Source organism: Drosophila hydei, unplaced genomic scaffold (genome assembly GCF_003285905.1).
Source record: "Drosophila hydei strain 15085-1641.00,03,60 unplaced genomic scaffold, DhydRS2 tig00008119-arrow-pilon, whole genome shotgun sequence".
NCBI classification, from domain to species: Eukaryota; Metazoa; Arthropoda; class Insecta; order Diptera; family Drosophilidae; genus Drosophila; species Drosophila hydei.
Window position 1 is genome coordinate 468,653 of NW_022045830.1, and position 24,542 is coordinate 493,194.

The 24,542-nt window shown below is 36.5% G+C and overlaps 2 protein-coding genes across 2 annotated transcripts in view; both read left to right on the forward strand.

The window, feature by feature from the left end:
- The first annotated feature begins 3,538 nt into the window (after window positions 1-3,538).
- On the forward strand, window positions 3,539-16,508 carry LOC111605434 (elongation of very long chain fatty acids protein 7). The gene is made up of 6 exons (XM_023323950.2): window positions 3,539-4,046; window positions 6,585-6,775; window positions 6,865-6,945; window positions 8,227-8,389; window positions 8,448-8,584; window positions 15,778-16,508. Exons 1-6 carry the CDS (start codon window positions 3,887-3,889, stop codon window positions 16,075-16,077), a joined length of 1,032 nt encoding a protein of 343 aa, XP_023179718.1. The 5' UTR covers window positions 3,539-3,886; the 3' UTR covers window positions 16,078-16,508.
- Window positions 16,509-17,865: 1,357 nt separating this feature from the next.
- LOC111605461 (dedicator of cytokinesis protein 3) overlaps window positions 17,866-24,542 on the forward strand; it is a 30,517-nt gene continuing 23,840 nt past the window's right edge. Inside the window, exon 1 of the mRNA XM_023323978.2 lies at window positions 17,866-18,707. Coding sequence (XP_023179746.2) covers window positions 18,674-18,707 — 34 coding nt within the window. The 5' untranslated portion in view covers window positions 17,866-18,673. The remainder of the gene's footprint in view (window positions 18,708-24,542) is intronic.

Below are 24,542 nucleotides of genomic sequence, written 5' to 3' on the forward strand. Positions count from 1 at the left end.
GTGGTGAGTCCAAAGAGCGTTTCGCCATGGTCTAACTGGAGCTATGCGACGGCGGTAGCTAGATTGTTTCAGCGCGTATATTTATCACCAATGTTGGCCAGCTGTTTTGGCGGCTTTATTAACTTCCGACAGCCGGTATCGCACCAAGACCTAGACCTAGACATTGAAAACAAAGATATACGAAAAACACACTAACAACAATGCCGGCTATAGATCCGGCTCATGCCAAAAAAAAAAAAAAAAAAAAAAAACAGTCGAATCTCAAGCTAAAGCCTTAGACTAAATCGTGTTCATTATGAAAACCGTTAGCAACAGCCACCACTGCAATGTCATCCTGCTGCCATTGAGTCACAGTTGCTGCGACTCTGGCCAACATGGCCACAATAATCAAGTGGCAGAGGTCAAGCGCACTTTAAAGAACAATTTCGGTCGTGTTAATTTGTCGCAATTTGATTCTTTGTAATTGTGTTTCGCTCTCCAGTTGGTCAATTGTTGTTGCACGCGCACACTTCAATGGCATAATTAAGATTTTTTCATTTTCATTTTCATTTTTGTCCATTTACATTGAAACATACATATATACAACATATATGACAAACCCGATCTCGACCTCGCCAATGTTAAAGCTGCACGTCCGGCCAGGCAAGCAGCATAGCCAAACTACATATATGAAGGGTTTTGCGTTCTTGTTAACACGTAGCCTTTTGGCCAAGACTCCGATATCTTGATCTGAAATCTTTACAGGTATTTACACGTGGAGATCAATAGCACTTTGTTGTTGAATGCCACACACAAACACACACACGCACACACACATATATGCCGCAAGACTGTGTGCATTTGGAAAAAACTGGCTTGGAAACATCGATAGCTAGAAGATATGAATGGGCAGACGAAGCTTATAATTAGATTTGAGCTAACAAAAGCGACAGCTGGGGAATGGCTTATATTATGCCAAATTCTTGTTTTCTATTTGCGCTCTTCCTCATTTTCGTCTCATACCTAATTTATTATTGGCTTAGAAGTAGTTTCTTTTTTATATAAATTAGAAAAAATTATAAATTGAAATTTCGGGAAACCGATTTATAGCATTTATTTTGTAATTTTAAAACTTTTGCTATCTAGATTGGTTCATAGTAAATTTTACATATGTCGCATTCCACAACAAACTACTTTTATTCCATAGTACTTTAATGGTTTTCCAATCATCTGAACCAGTTTTCAAATTCCAAATGGTTTTTTGTTGATAGGTCTTAAAAAACATAAAACTTCTCAGTTGTATATAAGAAAAGCCTAAGCAATATAGCGCAGCTTGTTTAAAGTCTAAAAGATTCTATCACTGTCCAAGTTGATAGCCATTTCGTAATCAAGAATCAGATAATGAAACTGAATTTACTAAGTCTTATTAACAAATCTTTGGCTTAGATGATATCTCGCTGATAACTTAAGAGTCTTTAATAATATATATATATATTTTTTTTAATTGCTGTTTTTATTTGCAATCAATCCATATATTTACCTACTTTACATATTTATCTATTTCTGTGGGGCAGGTCTAGGACATTAAATCTTTGAAGTCGCCTATGGTTGTTTGAGTCATCCAGTAGTCTTAGTGCTAGAGCATTATCGTCTTTATGTAGCTTATTCATGTATCTTTTTGCATATAATTGTATTTCTTCTTTAACAAGGCGCAGTTTAACATCTTTGTGGATATTATAATTAGTCACATACCAGGGTGCACACATCATTCTGAGCGTCTGGTATCGCTGTATAATTTCGATATTAGAATTACTAGCAGTACCCCATAACTGCAAAGCGTAGGTCCATACTGGCTTCAGGTCGGTCTTATATAGCATTAATTTGTTCCCAAGACTAAGTTCAGAACGTGGTCCTAACAGCCCGGTTTTCACCTTAAGCTGCTCTTGTTTCGATTTGATGGGCTGCTTGCAAGTTAGCCGCCGATCAAAATGAACCCCTACGTATTTTACCGATTGACTAACAGGTAGGTATAGTGTGACTGCAGGACAACTTCCAGATCTCGCGTGTTCACTATTATTCTCCGCTTTTGAAGTCATACTTCAATCAGTCCGAGTTCTTCATGGAGTAATAATACATAATATATATATATTTTTAATAGTATATAATATAATAATATAATATATAATATAAATAAATATAATATATAGGAGTTTTACTTTCATAGTTTCAAGTGCTTATCCTTCAAATGACAACATGTTCCTACAGGCTCTCAAATATGTTGAGTATCTTGATAAGCTGAATTGTTAGAACTATTCTGAAGACAACACATTAACAACTTCCTAAATTCTATGTTCTTATTCTTGATTAGTTAATCCTGCTGTCCTATGTGGGCAACTTGTTCAGTCTGTTTACCATTAGCGACAGTTATTAATAGGACCAGCTAATAATGAAACGAACTATGCAGTCATTAGCTGGAATTATATATAATATATATAAATACATATATGTATCTATAAAATTATGCATACATATCCACATATAAATTTATGTTCATGCAAATAAAGAATTGAAATATTTTGAATATGCATTAAACCTGTTCCTGAATGTCAATAATTAATGTTTTTGTTAGTTTAAAGCTTTAGTTAGTTAAAGCAACTAGTTGTACTTAATTGCATTTAAGTAAAACATAAGTGACCTGATTTTTATTGTATACTTAAGAACACAGTTTATATTTAAAGTTTATACATAAAGTTTCAAAACAATTAAAAAGAAATAAAAAATGTTTAAAAAAAATTTTTTTTTAAAAAATTTTTAAAAGAAACAAAATGTAAATAATAAATTTTTTAATATCTTGTATCAATATGTTAAACAAATGTTTTTTTCCTAAACTTCTCATTATTTGCAAACACCGAAAAATATAAATTTTATTTGAAGAAGTTTTTATTGCGTATTGTATTGAAGTGAAGGTCGCAGATCTTTTAGTTTTTGCTTTGAGCGAAACTAGTTTATGAAGACCAACCCCTTTGCTTTGTAGTACATTGACCCATAAAAACTGCAATCTGGACAGTGGTAGTGATATAAGCCAAGCTCATAATATGAGAACAGCAACAGCAGTAGCAGCAACAACAGCAACTGCAAAGCAGAATGGTATTCGGAACTTGCTAAATCAGCTAACACCAAAGCGTGCGCTCAGTGGGCCAATCGAAGCCGCACACAAGCACATACAATAAGAAGCGCGCAAGAGGCAAACACAAATACACACAGACACTCGCACACACACACACGCGTATACACAATTGGCAAATTTAACGAAACTTCCGCCGTTCTGTGCGGCTGTTCAAATCGTTCGTTAAGTTTTCAAGCTTAGGCCAAGCCAAGCCAAGCCAGCCAATCTAAGTGTATTCGTATGTGTGTGTGGGTATGTGTGTGTAGACTGAGGTACATACCCGTGCTACTTGCAAAGCCGCTGCTTGCGTTGGCGTCGCTGCTGACGCTGCTGCTAAAAAAACTTACTTTATCTTGTGATTGCTGAGAAGTTTTAGATTCAGTTGAGCATAAACATTTCTACGGTGCGGTTCAAATTTGGTGGCTAAGAGCATCAAATGCGTTGCAGTGCGTGCTAAAAAGATCAAAACGAGAACACTTCAATCAAAACAATATATATATAACTATCGATATCTATATATATATATATACATACAAAAAGTGTTGTGCATTTGAGCCCAGTTGGCCAAAAGTTGAGCGCAAATCGAGCTAAGTGACAGCATGACGTTAGCTGCTAACAGCTAACAGTAACTAAGAGCCTGTTAAACTAGCTACATCTATATAGAATAAAGATATCTGTACACAAATATATATATATAAATAAGTATAACTGATCTTAGCTGATAATATACACTGCTACAAAATGGCTATGCAATATCACAACTACAACAGCAGCACGCGCTACGAGATGGTCGTCGAGATAGCCAATATTGCACTGGATGAGTTCAAGACCCATCATCTCAGTCGCAACTACACGGGCTTAGTGCAGCGCTATTACCAGCTCGTCGAGGAGGATTACGGCGGTAGGTGTACAAGCAAACGTGAAATGCACTTTTGCAGTTAGCCATATCAAATGTGGGCTAAAAGCAATAAAAAACCATATGCAGGGGGGATATGGAAATTATAGCAGCCCTCATAAAGTGTTGGCTGATGTCATTGGGCGTCTATCTATCGAGTAAGCTCCGGGAAGTTGAAAGCTGAGAGTCCAAGCCACCTCGATAGGCGCTGCCAGATTACGCTCAAAACTATGAGAAGCATAAAAAACACGATGATTTGCCATTTTGGGCACACAAAACACAAAAATTGGCAAAAGCAACCAAAGTGCAACAACAACGCGAAGAGACAACCTAAACGAAACTAAAAATAACAAAATTTACTTCTAGGACAATTAAAAAAGGTTTCTTTTGTGTATTTAATGGCAACCTTGGCAATGCCAATTGTTTATGTATATCCATACACATATATATATATATATCCATATAAATATACATATATTTTTTTTGTGTGTTTTTTGACAATTATTAACGTAATTAAAATGTATTTACATAGTTGATCTTAAACATTTTTTTTACGAGGCGACCGTCGTCGTCTTCGTCGTCGCGTTGTTGTGTGTGCAGCTGAGCATGGTACAGCACATACAATATGTATACATACGCATCTACAACAGCAGCAACAACAACAAACAGCAATGATCATAACAATAACATTGGCGAAGATGATGCATGTGCCATATGTACTTACAATACGATTTATATGCTCGTTTACTTACCTTCTTCTTCTACGTTTTTTAAATATTTTTTGTTAGTTTTTTGGTTGTTCGTTTTCGTTTTCATTTTCGTTTTAAAACGTGTTCGCATTTGCCCCGCATATTGACATTCTTGACTGCCGCGAGCGGGTGAAAAGGTCAATGGAAGGTAGCAGCAATTAAAAGCAATGCAAATAATGTATATAGATGCCAGCTGAGCCATACCAAATATATATATATATATATATATATATATATATATATATATATATATATATATATATATATATATATGAATATATATATGAATGCGAATGCCAAATTTGTGCAAAAACACTAAAATAATTGAGGAAAACAAATTTAAAAACAAAAGACTTAGAACACAAACTTGTTAGGATATTGTGAAACAGTTTGTTTGTTGAGCTAATTAGAAGTGTTTAAAGTGTGAAAGAACATTAATTGGGAAGTGACTTTGAGGAAGAAGAAGAGCTAGAATATAAACAGCTATATATATAGATAAAGCTATCGATTTCAATGAGAAAAGATACAAATTTAGTTAAACATGAGCTCAGACATTGTTATAGAAAAAATATAAACTTAGAAAAATATAATAAATAATCATTAAAGACGCGATTTAAGAAAATATATCGAATCAAATATACAAAGATATTTTAATACAAGTATATATGTGTAAAATTAATTCATATGTGACTATATAATAAATAGAACAACATGAAAAAAATTTAAAAAAAATGTTAATAGAATAATATAAAAATATTTTAAAAAAAATATTTGAATAGAACAGTAAAAAATATTTAAAATAAAAATAAATATTTTAATATTTATATATTTCAATATTTAAAAATAAAATATTTCGATGCATACACATATATAACATATATATCTATAATATAAAAAACTCAAACAGGAAAACAGAAATGCAAAAGCCAACACTAATTTATTTATAATTTGGCAATAATTTGTATTCAAAATACATTTTTGAGCTCTTGGTAATAGATTGCACAAAGCAAATAGATAAACGGAACAAATAACTCTTCGCATATGTGAATTGGAATTGGACAAAGAAATTAATGTTAGACTTTGTTGCTTTTGAACCGTCCATTTATTAAGCTAAACAATGCGGCAAGGAATTCAAAAACTGAAATCAAACTTCAAAGCAATTGAAAAAAAAACCAGATTAAAAACAATTTAATGAGTAGGAAAAGTTTCAGAACGGAAAAAAAGTGAAAAAGTAAACAAAATTCTTGTGATTAGCTGCAGAGAAATATTCATAATGGAATATTTAATTGTTATTTGTAAATGGGGTTCACTTGTAATCCATAATGAATACGATCTATGACGACATTGCTAGACTCTGTCTGCGGTCCTAACTAAGTCAGTTATAGTAAGCCCAGTGTAGTTCCATTTGAGTTCGACTAGAAAATCCGGTTTAGATTAATGCGCTTGTTGTTATTGCTGCTGTTGTTGTTATTGTTGTTGCGGTTGTATTCGTCTAAAACCCTAAGTACGCCTATTGAGTAAACAAGATAATTGTCCACTTGAACCGAGCATTACACCTCAATAGAAATGAACACACAACGGGCCGGCAAATTGTGTTTAGTTTTTATTTTAGCTGGCCACGATTTCATTCATTCGTGCAAATTGGCACTGGCTTCGAGATTGAATTCATAGATTAATCAAGTGACAATAATTAAATGCCATTGACTCGACAGTAAAATTGGGAATATAAATACACAAATATGTTAATATAAATCAATATATACTTATTTATCTATTTATTTATTTTTCTTCACAGATCCGCGCGCGGAACGCTTTCCGCTTATGGAGCATCCGCTGTTCACATTCGGTCTGGTTGCCATTTATCTGTCCTGGGTGCTGGTGCTGGGTCCGCTGTTCATGCGCGATCGCAAACCCTTCCAGCTGCGCCGCACACTCGTCATATACAATGCCTTCCAGGTGCTGCTCAGCGGCTACATGTTCTACGAGGTGAGTTCTCGTTTTGGCACACGGAAGTAACTCTTATCTATAAATATTTCATGTTTTTATCATTTTTGTCATTCCTCTTATTTTTGCAGCATCTAATGGCTGGCTGGCTGAACAATTATAATTTGAAGTGCCAACCGGTTGACTATTCAGATGGACCCATGTCCAAGCGGGTAAGAGACAAACTTAATTTGAAATTTTAATCACGTTTATGAAACCTAAAAGGAGTCTATGGACTCAGCATAAAGCTCTTTAAATGAAACTTGTTTTAAGATGCTTAAACAAATTACTTGACTAGACTTTGCTGCAATAAAGAACTTTTTATTAGACAAGTTTAGAGACTTGTGCGAAGGACGCCTCGGAATAGATTGAAAGAAACAGTTTTCTGAAAATAAAATATATTTCAATAGTCACGCCCACTGATAGATCTTTAAAGATACATCTAGACATATCTAACTGCTAAAAAGTAATATTCAAATTCCAAATCTCTCTAGAAGCAAGTGTAGCGAGTATTAAGCAGTCGTAACGTCCCTGCTAAGTTATGAATATTAACATTTGATTTCAGTTTCATTTGGCTTCACTTGTTTTGTTGTTGCTGCCGTCTGCGCAACAAGTTCGTTGGCTCTGGATGAGTCACGGACCCCAGTTGAGTTTCAAGTTCAGCCAAAGACTTTTTTGACCAGTCATGTCAGCTTTTTTATTTCTTTGTGGGCAAGATTAGCGTAATTATGACGTTGCCAAAAGCTGAGTTAAGTCCAATTGAAAAGGCGTTTCAGTTCTGGACTAATCAACAAATGAGCATTTAGTTACGCCTGTCGATCTCATTGTTTTGCTGCCTGTCAAAACTCTCAAGCAATTCAAAAGCATTTAAATAAATAATTAGCTAATACGCCATTTCAGTTTAAATGCATAATTTGCCAACGATTTCTGTAAGCCATAAAAGCCAAAGAGCTGCGTTAAATTGTACTAAAAAGTGCAGCAAACCCAAAGCCCACAAATACAGCGACTTACAAAGCCAAGGCTATGGTTTTATATGTTTCTTATGTTCGAGCTGTCAAATTAACAACTCTTGTCTAAAAAGATAAGCCTAGTTTTTGCTTTTGTTCGAGCCGCAAATCAGTGTGGCTCATAAAATGTGGTCCAAGTCATAAACTGGGCTTAAATTTACAACTTTCAGCCCAAACAGCATAATCCTTCACACGCTGATAAATTTGACATCCGCTTAGAAAGAAACGACCAAATAACGATATAGTTAATATTTATGTGGCATTTGCGAGTCTGTTTACATTGCGCATACGCCGCATGAGCCGCACGACAAACATGCCAAACGAAGTTCTTGGCCTGAAAATATGATCCACGTGCTTGGCGATAAGCTAGCCAAAATAATATAGCCTTGCCAATAGCTAAGACTCTTCTCACTCTCTCTCTCTCTCTCGCCCTCGCTCTCTTTACAGATGCTCAATCTATGCTACATTTACTATCTGTCCAAGTTAACCGAGTTCGCCGACACCGTGTTCTTTGTGCTGCGCAAGAAATCTTCCCAAATTACCTGGCTGCATGTCTATCATCATTCAGTAACCCCACTGGAAACCTGGGTGCTGGTCAAATTCCTGGCAGGTAAGTAAACCCAGTAGCAGTGCACAAATTCTAGCTAACTTACGGCTTACTCGCTCAGGCGGCAATGCGACATTCCCCAATCTGCTGAACAACTTTGTGCATGTGTGCATGTACTTCTACTACATGATGTCCGCCATGGGACCGGAGTACGCCAAGTTTCTGTGGTGGAAGAAATACATGACCGAGCTGCAAATCGTAAGTGTCGCCGCGTCATTATCAAATATGTTCCAGCATAGTTTCCACACATTTATATATATAAATTACTATATAGAAACTTGTTTAGAAGTTTTATCTTAGTCGAAATATGCTGCGGCAGAGCAGCATAGCAAACCTGTTAGACCTGACCGCCGGCACACAAAATGCGATTGCCAAAAAAAAAACAAAAAAAACAGCAAAATATAAACCACAAAAAAAACCACATTACTTAATGCTTCTAACTGTGTCTTGCAACTGGCCAGGCCAAGTGACACTCAGCTGCAAGTGGAAGTGGTTTGTGCTTAACACACACACACTCATAGGCAGGCCAACTGGCAGACAGCCTCTCAGTCAAAGCTGAAGTCAAAGGCCAAGCTAGCAGATTTGCAGTATTTGTTTTTGAATGCCCGTTCAATGAAAGTGAAAGCGAGTATATTTGGACATAGTTGTTTAGCTTAGGCTACTCTAGAAACTTGAAAAATTGCAGCCTGGTTATTGATCGGATACTTATTTGACTAGATTCAGTTTTGGTTGGTTTTGAGCTTGAAATATTCTGTATAGATTTTACAGCTCCATTTGAAGGCAGAATACTAAAACTTGTGACATATAAATGTTTATATGTTTGCTTTATAATAAATTCTATAGCTGAGCTTTATGAAAGCCGAGTTCAGTCTATGACAGCCGTGGAGTTCTAAGAGTCTAGATTTATATTCTTGCGTCTTACAAAATGCTTGAACCATAAATCATACAGCTTAGCCAACTGCACAAACACATAACTTTCATAGTTTAAGTGTTAACTGTGGGCGTGGCACATCAATAATATAACTATGTGTTTGACAGTCCACAAAACTTGAACCAATCCATTTGGCAACGACTCTGACTCGGCTCTGCCTCGCTGCATCAGCTGAGCGCGTATGCAGCAGTTGAGAGCATTGCTTCGATTAGTGTTTTTGTTGTCGTGTGTCTTGCATAATTGGAGTCCGTTATCGACATCGTGGCTAAGATCATCGAGTTCATTGCGCCGTTTGTCACTTTCGTTCGTTTCCAACGCCCCAAGTTTGTTCTACGACCTGCTTAACAAAAAACGACAACTATTTAATGTTCACAAAAAAACAAGTATGCTGACCAGTTAAGTGGGTTTCATTTTCAATATTTAATTTTGTTGCTGTTATTGTTGTTGTTAATTTAAAGCTTGATTTTACTTTCAGCTTTAGTTTTAGATTTCAATTGGCTTTGCGAGTCTTTCCGTTTTCTCAGTGGCGATGGCATTTGCGCCACTCCACTGATTTTCCGTGCAGTTCTTCTCATATATATTTACACATATATATGTGCATGTAATTGAAAGACCAATAGACATACACACACACACATATGGCATGGCATTCGACTGCAAATACGTTTTCATGGCAGTATTTCAATGTTTCGAAATTCTTGAAACGCATAAAACTTGGCGAGTTTTAGTTAGTTCTGCTTCTGTAGTTAGTTAGCTGTTATTGTTGTTGTTATTATTGTCGCTGGCCCGCTTCTAAGTGTTGTCTGTGTGTGCGTGTGCGTCGCCTTGAGGTTCACTGAGTCTCCACAGTTGACTTGTCAAACGTTCGTTCGTTCATTATAGATGTGCGCGTGTCACGACCCGCGCAAGACACTCATTTTGCCTAACACATATGTAAACATGAACAACTATTCATCCTGACTAAGTTAGGTTCAACACACTGCCTTAACCCAGGAAGTGAACTGCAGCTAATTCGCACGCCGTAGTTAATTGGCCTTACGCATTGCCCAAAGACATTGTAGATTTTTACTAAAAGGTGCGAATTATAGGTAAATAATGCATTTATTCAATATTTCTTCAGAAATGTGGTTTTGAAATCTGTTTGTAAACTGTTTCACACTTTAGGTAAACAAAAATCTTTAAGTGAAAAATATTTTTCAACTATTATGGCTTTAACAAAACTCGAACAAAATATTTAATTTACTTAGAATATTTCTCTAAAATGTATTTTGTAATTTTAATTAATTAATTTTTGTACGTAAAAGTTATTTATTATGTAGGCTTATAATTGGCAATATATTGATAAAGATTTTTTTTTAAATTTCTAAAACTAATTTAAATTTACAAAACTAATTTATTTATTAGCTTTTATCTAAAAATTCAAAAATAATATTTTATAAAATATATTTCCAAAATTTTTACCTTTAAAATTTCGTATAAATATTATTAAAAAAGAAATAAAGCTAATTGCTGAAAAAATATAATATATTTATATAAATATGAATTATATATATACAATTAGCTTTATCTCGCTTATTTCAATTTTTTTTTAATTTCTGTAACTTCTCAGATGTTCAGAGTTTGTTTTAAAACTACTCCTTGATGTATACAAAATTTTAAAATATTTTCTGCATGCTCTGCGGTTAATAATATGAGATATTGACTTCATATTTAGTTTAGTATTCGACTGCGCGTTCATAATTAATAATTAATTTACTTAGAATATTTCTATGTTTATAAGACTAGATATTTATAGATATTTAGAGACACGATACAAGCTATATATTCATGAAGTCTGCATGTCATATAGCATTACTCCGCTTTTTTGATATCTAGAATCTTAGCTTACTATAATCTTGTCACACTCAGAAATCTGAATTGTTTCTAGAATTGTCGCGGGCGTGACACGCCACACGCCGCACGCTCAGCTCTAATGCAAATAGATGAAAATTGACATTAGACAAGCTTCTACATACGCTCGCCTAACATACATATATACAAGTATACTAGATTGTTTATAGATATAGACATACGCCTTCGGCTTCGCCCGATTCTTTCAGCGCAGGTTGACATTTTATTTTTGTAATGAGACGGCAATCAAATGCAAAGTGCATAAACAGATAAACATGGGCGCATCGGTCGCATAATTTGGCAGCCACTGTTGCAGCAGCAGCAGCAGCAGCAGCAGCTCTGTTAGCCACAAACGGCAGCCGCAACAATATAAACAATAAAAATAGCACACAGTCCAATTTGGTAATAAGCGAACAAGTTTAAGTTCCAATTGGCCAATGCTGGTCACTGCCGCCGTTGCTGTTGCTGTTGCTGGCAGCTATTGCCCGCTTTTGTTGCAACATCCCAGTGTTTTGGCCGCTGCGCCAATTCCACAAATTGCCACATTTTCGCGCGCTACGATCCGACCAGTTTCGATTACATTATCTTTGGTTTGGCATTCGCCATTTGCCGCCGTGTTCCGTTTTGCGGCAATGAATGCTCGGTGCTGCAGCGTTCACTTTTATGCGCCACAACGAACTTGCCACACCATGCGCAAAGTCTATGCCACTCTATGTGGCTCTGTCTGTTTCTGTGTGTTGTGCCTGTTTCTGGGTAAAAGTCAACCGGCAATTTGCCACTTTCAGTTTCCTTACGCCTGTCGCCCGAACAAGTCGCCCCAAACACTCGTTCACGTTGCAAGTGCAACTGCAACTGCATTTATAATGCCTGCTGCCTCATAGATCTCGCTCATTGTGCAACCAATTGTGCAGATGACGCCGGCGCCACAGCTGCCCCAGCTGTCCAGCTGCCACAGTGGTATTCAAATCCCAATCCTTAACAATTATTCAAATTCGAATTGATTTCTGAATTTCTAAGTGCAAACAGGCCACGACTCACAGCTTCCCACGTCTAAACAGTTAAGTTCTGTTTGCATTATAAATCAGCTACGCAGCTCGTTATTATAGACGAGTGATTTATAGCCTAAGTGAATTATGCAAAAGGCTAAAGCAAGAAATTGGCATTTATTTATAATAAACAATCTTAAGAAATCAGGAAAAAATCATTTTTATTGCTCTTGCAACTGCAACGCAAAGCTCAGCTAAGCATATAGTTGCTATATTTTCAATTAGAATTTAAAGTCTGTATAATATAGATATATTTGTCAGCTTCCCTCAACTGCTAATTGATCAATCTTTACAGTAGTTCAACAGTTGCTGACTGATCAAATTTTTGATTTCCAGCGGTCTTCTTTTCATGTTTCAAGTCTCTTTCTCTTCTCTCGTTTCCATATTGATAAAATCTTCTATTTTTTTACAATATATATCTGCTTGCCCATGCCTTCTGTGAGCTTCTCATGAAAATCTCAGCACTTTATAAAAGTCACATATTTCAAGCCTCTAACTTTTATAGCAACGAAATGCTTTGCATTTCATTAAAGACGTCCAGACAGCTGGACAGCCGTACGAGCAGACGCTCAAAAGCAGCACAAATAAATGCTCTTATATTATATTTTAATATAATTTTATTAGGCAATTATATTACTAACTGAGTCTAAGGCAAGCTTATGGCCGCATGCAGCTAATTAAAATTTTTTAGTGGCCAAAATTAAAAAGAAATATTCAAGAATAAATTTTCATAAAAATTTGCAAACTTGTGCTTGGTACAGTTGATCCAGTTATGTTGATAGCTAACCAGCGAAACTTCGTGTTGAGATCTCTGATTGGTTCTACACAACAAAACTTCTAGTTGAAAATTCTGCTTTACTTTAGCTGCTAGCAAATGCTAGATGCTGTAATATATATGAAAAGAAATCGTTTATACACAGCTTGATATGAGATAATCCCAATTAGTTGTAGCTTAACCTAAGTCACGACACAGCTCAAAAGTTCTATAATTTTAGTGGTAAGGCAAATCTTTTCAAAAGAATATATAAACGCCCGGCCAATGACTGTTTTCTAGCTGCTTCCGTTTTCATAAAGGCCAACAATTATCTTTAACATGTTTCACTATGCCATTCTTTTCATACACAAGCACAAGCACTTGTGCCCACCGTGCACTCAAATGCACTTGTACAAACACACACACACACACACACACAGATGTAGACAATTGCATTGGCGTGTGTAATGAAGCGTTTAAGCGTTGATGCTAGCTTCAAGCCAAAACCGTATTTGGCCAAAACGAGAAAAAAAGTCGACTGGCTTTTTGGCCACAGCCAACTGCTGGCCCAGTGCTGTGTCTGTGCTTCGTGTTGTTGGCTGCGCTGACTTTGCAGCGTTTTGTGGTGCTGTGTTAATGGAAACTTGCAGCGCTTGGTTGACCAACAACATGTGGCTCGTTCTTTGTAGGTCACCAAAAAGCGCAACAAAAACAGCAAAAAAAATCAAGAGAGTAAAACCCCAACTTACTGGGCGGCTTGTGGGCGTGTGCGTTGCATTCGCTACGCTGCTGCCCATCGGTTTAGCTAATTGAAATATGAATAATGCATCATTCAATTGCCTGCTAACAATATCAATAGAAGTAATCTTAATTGGTGGGCTACATCGATCGCAAACACTTAAGAGGTGTCACAGAAAAGGTCAATGGAAGCAGCTATCGAAAGACTTAGACAACAAACTTGCTAGTCAAAGTCAGCGCCAGACAAACAGGCAGCCAGACATAGAAGCATACTTAACTATCTATCACATAACAGTTATTAACACAAATTGCTCTATCAGAGTGTTTCTTAATGCAGCCAACTATACAATATATACACTCAGCGAAATTACAGTCCAGTCTAGTCTTAAAGTATATTGTTTATGAGTCAGTTAATGCTATTTGTCTACAGATTTCGTTAATTTAGTTCGATTAAACATTCAAATGTCATTGAAGCAATCTATGTCTATGTTGATACCCTGTAATTACTGAAAATGTCAAAGAAGTGTATTAGCTTACAGACAAAAGAAGGCATGTTTCAGCTAGGGTATATAGTCTGTGTGCATCTGTCTGTATATCTGTCTAACTGCTACTTTGTAGAGTTAGGATATGTTCTAGTCGGGCACTGCCAACGAAAGTCGCCTCAACTGACAGCTTAAGCAACAACTAGAATTTCGTGGTCATTCAGGATATTTCTTTCAGTGTATGTCTGCTTGACATTAGCAAACAAACAACTGAAGCTGCGCTTGTGAACGCATTTTGATTACCATTGCCACGCTCAAGGGTGATTATGGCCCATGAAACGCGCAATTTCCCATTTGATTTTCATTTCGCGAGCAATTAAAATATTGCGGCGCCTGGCTACGTTTTCAGGGTTAGCCTTTGCTGTGTTGCTATTCGCAAAGAAAGCGTATCTCAACGAGAAAGCAGCAATAATAATAGATATGACAAATTTCAGATAGGAGCAGTAGAAGCAAGGAAAAGTTAAAGCTTAATTTATATAATGAATATATATACATATATATAATGAAGTAGACCTGACCATTATTGTAGTTAAAGTTTTGGGGAGAATTGAAATGTGCAAAATAAAATTTATATTAATTTTTTTTTTATATTTAAGGTATTTTCACATATCTAACTTTATTTCTTTTATATGGACATCACTGAATAGGGCCTTTAAGCGCTTCAACTTATATCTTTTAGTATCAGATACATTTCGGGGAATATTCAATTTTTGCATTTGTATCTTTATATTTCTCTTGCTTCTCGTTTACCTTTGTCATATTTGAAATGTTTGTGTCTTGCTGCATTGTTCCAAGGCAGATTAGTCTAACGATACAAGAGACACGATCGAAAATGCCTAAAAATAACAAAGTGGCATAAATAACAACATTTTTATATATACGATGTCTGTACAAAAATTTGGTGTTTTTTTAGATAAATCTCAAATATGTTCTCTTTCACTGTTAGCTACATCAGATACTTTACTATCGTGGCAATATTTTTCCAATTCTCGAAACACTTCATAAAAAAAAATTGTTTGTGTTCTTGTTCAGCTCCTGCTTGAATGTTGTCTTAATCTTCTTCAACGTTGCATAGTCTCGTCCTCTTCTGGGCCTCTTCGGTTTGGGGAACATAATATAGTCACAGGTGGTAAATGGGTTTGGTCAACAAATTGCTAGAGATTCTTAGCCCAAAGTAAAGATCAAAACATGGAATGAAGAACAGGAATATATAGCTTTCGATGATTGGCAAGAGTTAGCAAAAAGAAGTGCATTTAAGCTTTAGCTATCTATTCATTTGCTGTTCTCCTTCAATTACTATGCAGGCCACGCCCACGCCTTCAGCTTGCAAATTCCCACTATACAAAAAAGATGTCAATTTTCTCGTTAACTTCACACGCTGCACACAGCACGCAAAACACATCCTAAACATATGTGATTATTGAATATTATTTTAAGTATATATAATAATGTTTCTCTATCTCTCTCTCCCTCCCTCTCTCTGGTTACAGGCACAGTTTGTGCTTTGCATTGTGCACACCACGCGCGCGCTCTTCAGCAATCAGTGCCAGTTCTCGAAGTTTATATCGGCGCTGTTGCTGCTCAATGCCTCCATATTCTTCTGCCTCTTCATGAACTTCTACATGCAGAGCTACAGGAAGACCAAAGCGCAACAGCTGCAGCAGCAGCAGCAACTGGCGGCAGCAACAGCGTTAGCTGATGGCGACAACAACAACAACGCACTTTCGAAGGATAAGCAGCAGCTGCAGCAGGAGGAGCAAATGTTGGCGCACAAATTGAAGGCGCTTTAAGATGCCGCTCGAGATGCTGCACGAATCTGTGCAATACAAAAGAAATTGGTGTTGGTTCAACAAGCAGGCAGCTAAAGAAACAAAAAAATTTAGATTTGGAATTAGTTTTCGGTACAAAGGTTTAATTTTAATTCGAGGGGGGAGCCATAAAAATGTTTAGCTAGAACAGCACACAAATGCCTAAAGAACACAAATAGAAGCCTTAGCCCGCATAGATTTAACAAATTCTGCCAGAACTTAAGCCAGGGCCTATGCAATATATATATGTCTAGCAATAAAGATATGTCTGGTAATTTTGTTCTTTTTGACCATATAGAAACTTTGCTTGATTGCTTGTCATTGTTTAGCTTAGAGAACCATTCGAGAACTGGGTCAACTTAAACGATCTTAAGCCTAAGTGTAAGTCATCTAATTAAGAATCTAAAATATATATACACAAATATATATATATATATATATATATATATATATATATATATATCAATAATTTGCTCAGTTTGGCAAACGTAACTGCTAAGTGTTAATTGTAATGTGTAATTTGTGAGTTTTGTAAATAGATTTTGTAAATGTTAAATGTTAAATATTTGTAGCCGTTAAGCCGTAGCCTAAGCCAACTAGTCTTAGTTACAAAATGCGAACGAACAAACAGAGCAATAATAAAAGTTAAGACAAATATAAAAGAACAACAACAAACCCACGAACACATTCATTTGCTTGCTTTGCCTGATTAAATGGGCAAAGATGGGCGGCATTTCAGAAACAAAAATAAATTAACAAGAAAAAGTGCGAAACAGGTGTGTTGCCCAAGCGCACATATATGACTACTTCTTTTATTTAACATTTAAATAAAAACCAAACGAGAAAATTAAATAAAAAACTAAAAACATATTTGACTATGGTTTGTGTCCCATCTGAAGGTTTCAAGTCAAGGTTCATGTCTATCCTGAAGCTATCAATAAAAACTCCAAATGGTTGTGCACTTTGCTACACTCAATTAGCGCAGCCAACTTCACGGTTGATACACTTTGTGTAAGTTACAAGTATTGCTACTAGATGGCGCACAAATTTTCAGTTTATTTTAAGTAATAACGCTAGATGTCGCCCATTTTCGTTGTCAGAATACTTTGTACGCGTCATTAAGTTACTTGCATTTACCGCTAGGTGGCTTTCACAAATGAAAATTCGAAAATACTTCGCCACCTGGCGAATTATATTTTATATTTTTCGAAGACAGAAGCCGGTGCCAATAAAAAAATGTTTGTATTTTAAGGCAAAAACACATACAGCTGGAATTATATTTTAAAATAAAAATTTCAGTTACGTGAGTGTTTTAAGACTTTATAAACTTAACATGTTAAAAAAGCTTATAACTACTTAAATAGGTTCTTATCAAAAAGAAATTTGCGATAGCGTTTGCAATTTGTATTTTTGACATTCCACCGACTGCGCTATGTTAAGTTTAAAATACTTATGTTAAGCTTAACAGCAGGTTTAGCGCTGATATCAAACTGTTGTTATACTCCCTGAAGTATAAAACTCAATATATTTGCAATGTAGTAGATGAAATAAAAAATTTTAATTAAGTATATTAGCAATTATAGCAAATAAAATGTTAAATGGAATAAAAATATTAAATTTCATAAATTAAAATAAAAATCCTCACATACTCTCAAAGCTGTTATGTAGCAGGCGCCCTCGCTGCCCAGGGTATCTAACAGTCACCAACACACAACAACAGTGGCCGTTTATCTTGTTTAACAGCTGGCTGTTAGTCTTATTGGACAGCTGCGCGAGTGCGGTTGTGTGAGAGAGAGCTCCGGTTGTGCGAAAAGCAGAGTAAAAAGCGAAATATAACAAATTGAATTAAAAGACGAAGCAAATGCAAGTCGAAAAACAAATTGAGGAATATTATTAAAAAGAGCAACGTCGAGAAAATCGAGAACAGCAAACATAGCACCAAAAATGAATATTGATTTTCGTGTTTTGTGACGTGCAAAAAAAAAGAGTAAAAAGAAAAAAAATTAGGTGACAAAAGCAACCACTACATCTTCCAATAAGAGCTAAGATTATCAGTTGGTCTTGCTTGTTGAGCAATTTGCCAATTCCGCAATGGACGCGACGACAACAGCAGCAGCCGCAGCAAAAACAACAACAACAACAACAATGTAGACGCGTTTGTTTAAGTGTTATTAACTAAGGCGAGTGTCAGTGTCGTTCAAGGTGCGAGTGAGAGCGCGCGACAGATGCAATAACAACAACGACAACAACAACAACTACGACGACAACAGAAGCAAAAGCAAAAGTTCAACACTGTTGTGTCTGTGTGAGCGTGCCTGCTTGCGCGCGCGTGTATATGGATGTGTGTGTGTGAGATGCAAAAGGCACACACAAAAATGTGTTCAGCGAATTCAAAATCGTGAAAGCAAAAATAAAAAAAATAATAATAATCTGAAATTAAAGAAAAAAAAAGGCGCCTTAACCGGCAGAACGGACGGCCACTTTGGGAGTGGCCTTGCACTTCGCTTTAGCCATATTCCAATTGGATTCCAAGCAGCAGAAACGCACAACAGAAATATAAAACATATATAAGTAAAATATGTGGATACCATCGAACAACAAATACGGCGTCGGTGAGTAAAACTTTTCAATAATTGTGTGTGTGTGCGTGCGTGTGTGTGTGTGCGTGCGTGTGTGTGTGTATGTATGTTTCAGTCGCATCCCTCGCTTTTGGCCAGGGCCCAACAACACCCCCTGAGCCGGTGTAATCGAGGGTGGCCAAGAGGGGCGGGTCGGGGCGGCTGTGCGACGATGCGTCACGTGCACAGTTACAATGCTTTTTGTTGTTATTGTTGCTTTTGTAGCTGTTGTAGCCATGCGTTGATTCACCGTTTTTTCCGCGAAACACCGTGCAGCATCACAGACAGGCGGCCACCCCAACCCCATCCCCTGCCGACCAACAACAACAGGCACCTCTGCCCAGCCATCCACCCACCCATCCAGCCGCTGTTGCGGCATGCCGGAAAAGCGGAAAAGCGATTTTTCTACTTATTTTTATAGCATGCCCGCTGCCGCCGCTGTCGCTTTTCTGCGCCTCTTCTTCTTTGACTTTTTTCTTTATGCTTTTTATTCGCTGGCAGCGACGAAACTCAAAGAGATTTCTGTTTGCTGTTGTTCTTCCTCATCTTCGCATTGTTGTTGTTGTTGTTGTTGTTGTTGATGCTGCTGCTGCGATTTGATGTGTTTATGTTTTCATTTGCTCATTGCCCGCCGCCCCCTCGCCTTGCCTTATCTCAAACACAATTGGCATCAAGCTCTCGCTGCCGTGTGCCAGGTGTTGCCAATTTAAATGCCTCTGTAATTGCCCAGCAAGCGGCAACGTTGTTGCGGCAGCCACTGTAATTGTGACACTGCCATCGCACCATAAACTCGTTTCTCTGATAACACTCGAGACTAGACTTGAATGACATGAATTAACTGCCAGCTCACATTAAAATGTATCTGTGGCATTAAATACCCTTTAACACTTGGACATTATGCAAAAATATTAAATGAAAAGATATATATATATATATATTATATATGACGTATGTATAGCTGAAGCCAAAATATTAGCTTATATAATCACAATCTAATCGAACTATTTAATCACAATAGTATAGAACTTATGGAAAGTCTTGCCGTCAAAACATATATTTATATACTTTTTTGTTCTTTAAACTTTATATCTTATCGATTTTAACAACTATGTCGTACTAAAATTTTATAAAGTAAAAGCTAAGAACACTCCTTGCATCTAAACTCAATTTACGCGAATACTTGAAAATTGCATTTAAATTTGAAATACGAAATATTTTGCAATTAAAATAAAATTTAAATTTTATAAGAATTTCGTTTTAAAATAAATAAAATCATTATAAATTTAAATATATAAATTTGAATATTTGTCAGCGACTGTTTAGAGTATTCCAATGTCGTTAGCATTCAAATACATTTTTATGCTCAATTTTTACAAATGTTTAACTTGCAGCTAAGTTGCTTTTGTTTATGTTATTGTTGCTGCTGTTGTTTTTACTGTGTTTTCTCCGCAGTCCAGTTTTCTTTATATATATATATATATATATATATATATAGTATTTTTACATTATCAGCACTTTCGTCACACTTTGCGCTTTAATGGGAACGTTTAACAAATGACAATTGCGTCTAAAGAAATTGACTGGCAGCTACTCTAGCTGCCTATGAGTCTGCGCCTTTCTAGATGCCTCTGCATCTTCATCAATAGCAGTCCATTCTCCAGATGCAGCTACTCATTCGTACATCTATAGCCCCTTCTAGATATAAATATTCCTTACTAGCTATCTCTGAAGCTCCATCGTTAACTCTCTCTAAATCTCCATCTATAGTTGGCCTTAAGCTCCATGCTGCCAGTCTAGCTGCCTTTGAATCTTCGATTCTAGCTGCAGCTGAAGCTCTGAATCTCCTCTCTCTTTAGCTCTTCCACTAGATGCGCTAAAATGGCTTTTATAGTTGCCTCTGAAAATTCTTCTCACACCGTCTCACTATATTTCTCTCTCCATCTATTGCGGCCTCTAAAGCTTACTCTGAATATCTCTCACTAGCTGCTTCTATATCTCCACATCCAGCTGCATATATTGCTTCCTCTATCGCTGACTCTGAATCTCCTTTGGCAACTCTCTCTAAATCTCTGTAACAGCATCTTCTGCTGCCATCTACAGCTGCCCCACTAGATGCCTCTTTAGCTGCCTCTAAATCTCTCTCAAGCTGCGGCCTTCATAGCTGCCTCTCTATCTATATCTGCCTCTCTAGCTGTCGCTCTATCTGCCTCCGTAGCTGAAGGCTGGTCAGCAGCTTCACTTCCGTTTGCTGCTTGTGCCCGATAAGCTGTAGTTGTCATCTGCAAATGTATTGTTGATGATGCTGTTGCTGTTGCTCTAGTTTCCACATTCCATGCAACTGCTCTTGATTTGTGACATGGCAGCCAGTCAAAGTTTACACAAATCAATCAGTCAGCCATCAGCTCGGGAGTTGGGCCGGGGGCTTGTCATCCATGCAATGTAAACGCCATTAGTGGCTGGCTGGTCGGGCAGCGCGAACAACGCCCTAACCTTGCACAATAAACGGGGTCTGCGACTGCGGATCTGGCTGTCATCTGCCACGTGCTGGTCGTATGCAGCTTTCGCTTGGCCAATGACTTCATTAACATCCGCATGCCGAGGCCCGGGCACAGGCCCCAGTTCCAGGCCCAGGCCCAGGCACACGTTCTTTGTCTGTTTTTTTTTGGGAAGCAATTGTAAGCATTGTCAGGGTAAACCAATCAGCGCTTTTGTATACCCTGTAACAAGTTGGAACATGCGTGTAAGTGCGGGTATAATTATCATTGGGGGCACGCAGCAAATTTAATTTTGTAGAACAATTTTAGACATTATTAGTAATATATATATATATATATATATATATATATATATAATATATAGTAAATAATGCTTGGAAATTTTTCACTTAAAAACCCAATTGGACTGTTTTCTCTCGCAATTCTAATCCGAAAACCAAATCGTACTTCGTTCAGTTGACTTTTAAAGCAACTTTACAGCCCAAAGTCGAGGTTCATGAACTCTGTAAGCTTTACAAACAGATTTTCATTCTACACAATTTTTTTAACATTTCTACTAGAAAAATATTCATAATATACGCTTCACATAATATTGTAAATTATAATTCCCCTAGAGACTTATTTTAATTAATACAAATTTTTGACAGACATTTATCAATTTATATCAATATTTTTTATCTATATCTATATTTATATTTATATATATATATATTTATATATATATATATATCTATATCTATATCTATATCTATATCTATTTATATATATTTATATCTATAGCTTAATATTGTGGATCAGGCTATATATAAAAATAATACAAAAAAAATTATAATTTAAAGTGAAACTAGAATAAAATAAATAAAAATAAAATATATATATATATATCATTTTTATTTTTATTTTTATTTATATACATATATAAATATTTTTTTATTTTTATATTTTTTATTCTAGTTTAATTTAATATTAATTTCATAATCAAATTGTAGTTCCAGTTGCGAACTGGTTCATTAAAAGCAAGAATATCTTGTCTTCTCTGCCCTTTGATATATATATAAGTAGCTTAATAATAATAATGTTTTTAACTATTTCCATATGTAAGACATATTTAAAACGATTCATCAAATAAAATGGCAAAGCTTAATGCATGCGTCAACAGCTGCATGCTATCAAAAACTTAAACAGCTGCTGAAATATAGCCAGTGGAAATAGTAACGCTCTTGCTTGGTCAGCCGTTAAGCTTTGCTTCAGGGGCAGTTTAAAGTTTACAGGGCATCGGTTAGTCAGGTACAGTTGAGTGCATTTCTATCGTTTTGTAGCTCATTCTCAATTACGCAGTTAGTCAACGACAATTTCTGGTGGTTGCATGCAACTGAAGCTGATGGCTGGTGGCTGGTGGCTGGTGGCTGGTGGCTCGCTGTTTGAATGCGGGCAGTTTCAGCTGTGCGCAGCGAATTGGCACAGACCGCAGCAGCCGCTGGAAACTCTCAGCGCAACTTTGCCAAAAAAGCATTAAAAATAAAAAATAAAGAAGAAGCAGAAGAAGTTAAAATTTGTAGACAGGCGCAGGCCGGATGTAGTCGATGCCTTTTCCAGTGAATTCCGTTGTTGTTGTTGCTTTTGCTTTTGCTGTTGCTGCTGCTGCTGCTGCTGTTACTCGACTAGGGGCAAATTCATTTTCAACTTTAATTTAATATTCATTTTATGCATTTGGCCAGTGGCTGCGTAACTCTCTCCCTCTCTCTATCTGTGTGTGTGAAACCGGCTCACAAATTTGTGCAGCGTTTCCTTTTTGTTATGCAAACACAGATACACACACACACACAAGCACACACATTAAATTGATTCATATTCATTGTTTAATATGCTTGGCGGCAACTTTATAAGCCAACCCTTACCGCCCTTAGCCCCTGCCCCATACGCTGCCAGCACCCACGGCTCTGCCTGTGCCACGTTCCTCGAGTTCGTTTCCACATTTTGGCCTACCATAATTTGTCTTTAGCGTTGTATTTATGATTTGTGCTACGTCAATTTCTACTTCTATGATTAACTACGCACACACACACACATAGACAGACGCATATCGCACTTCCGATTTGCTTTGGCGCATTATCAGTCAGTTAACCGGATGAGGCACGTTTCACGTCATGCCTCGCATTAATGTAGATGCAGTCCTAAGAACTGATAGACATCACACACGGCACTCACTCACGGCAGGGTGGGCCCCACAAGGTCTGGCGATAAGAGGCACAAATAAAGCCCGCAATCATAAACTATAGATAAAACTCGAGCATTGGACAAACAGACATCAAGTACTGTAAATAAATAATTAACAACTGTGTCACTTTCCGGCTTCCGCTTGGGCTGCAGCAATTCCGGTTGGTTAATTGGGGTTCGTGGGAGAGGCTCCACTATCCACGTTGATTTCACCCAAACAAACATTTTCAATCAAATATTTCATTTGCGATACTCCCATTGGCTTTTCAAGTTTTCACATTTTCGCATCTTCATATTTAATATTCGCATATGCAAACATTAAATTGGTTGCGCACATTAAACATTGCGAATGCAGCAAACGGCATTGCGAGGCGTTTGAGAGCTATGCGCAAAATGTTGTGCATTGACCAGCTGATGCCCTGTTGCATAATATAGATAAATATAATAGGTTTATAAATGGAATTTCTTTATAGAGTGATATATGCTATGTAGAGCTGTAATAGCTAACAATGAATTCAATGTTTACATTTCTAGCTAAAACCCATTGTTAGCTTTAGATATTCTCATTGATTAAATTAATTTATCAAAGTCTTTCAAATCAGTTTCTATAGCGAATGCTTGTTTAAACATAAATTCTAGGTCAAATCTGAAGCTTGGCCTAGTAGCTGGGGCAAACGAACAAGTTTTCTAAGAAAGCTAAAAATAAATTTAAATTAAAATAATTTTTAAATTTTATTCGATGTTTCGCTCTAAAGATAGTTTCAAATAATAACAGCTCAGTTTCATAGAAATCTTTTTACAGGCATCTCTTAAGATCTCACTCTTTTATAAGCAATTCTCAATATATATATCTATATAACCTACCTTAAAATAAAATTTCTAATATATTCATAGATTCAATATAGATAAATGTCTCTAGAGAAACGTTCATGCTTTTTCATGCTTAAGCAAATCTACCCTCTTGATAAAGGGTATAGAAATGCATATTGCATGTTTCAGCGGCATGCTAACACGTCTTCATATTGAGCTCTGTGTAATAGTATGTGTTGGCATGTGTGCATGTATGTGAGTGTGTTAGTAGGGAAATACGATGTCAGCTGCAATAATGAGAAGCTGT

Bases quoted from the DNA above. Each gene is read 5' to 3' on its own strand.
- LOC111605434 (XM_023323950.2), top strand. From the start codon at position 3,887: ATGGCTATGCAATATCACAACTACAACAGCAGCACGCGCTACGAGATG. The intron at 6,776-6,864 runs GTGAGTTCTCGT...TTATTTTTGCAG, and splicing joins GCGGCTACATGTTCTACGAG to CATCTAATGGCTGGCTGGCT. The intron at 8,390-8,447 runs GTAAGTAAACCC...TTACTCGCTCAG, and splicing joins GCTGGTCAAATTCCTGGCAG to GCGGCAATGCGACATTCCCC.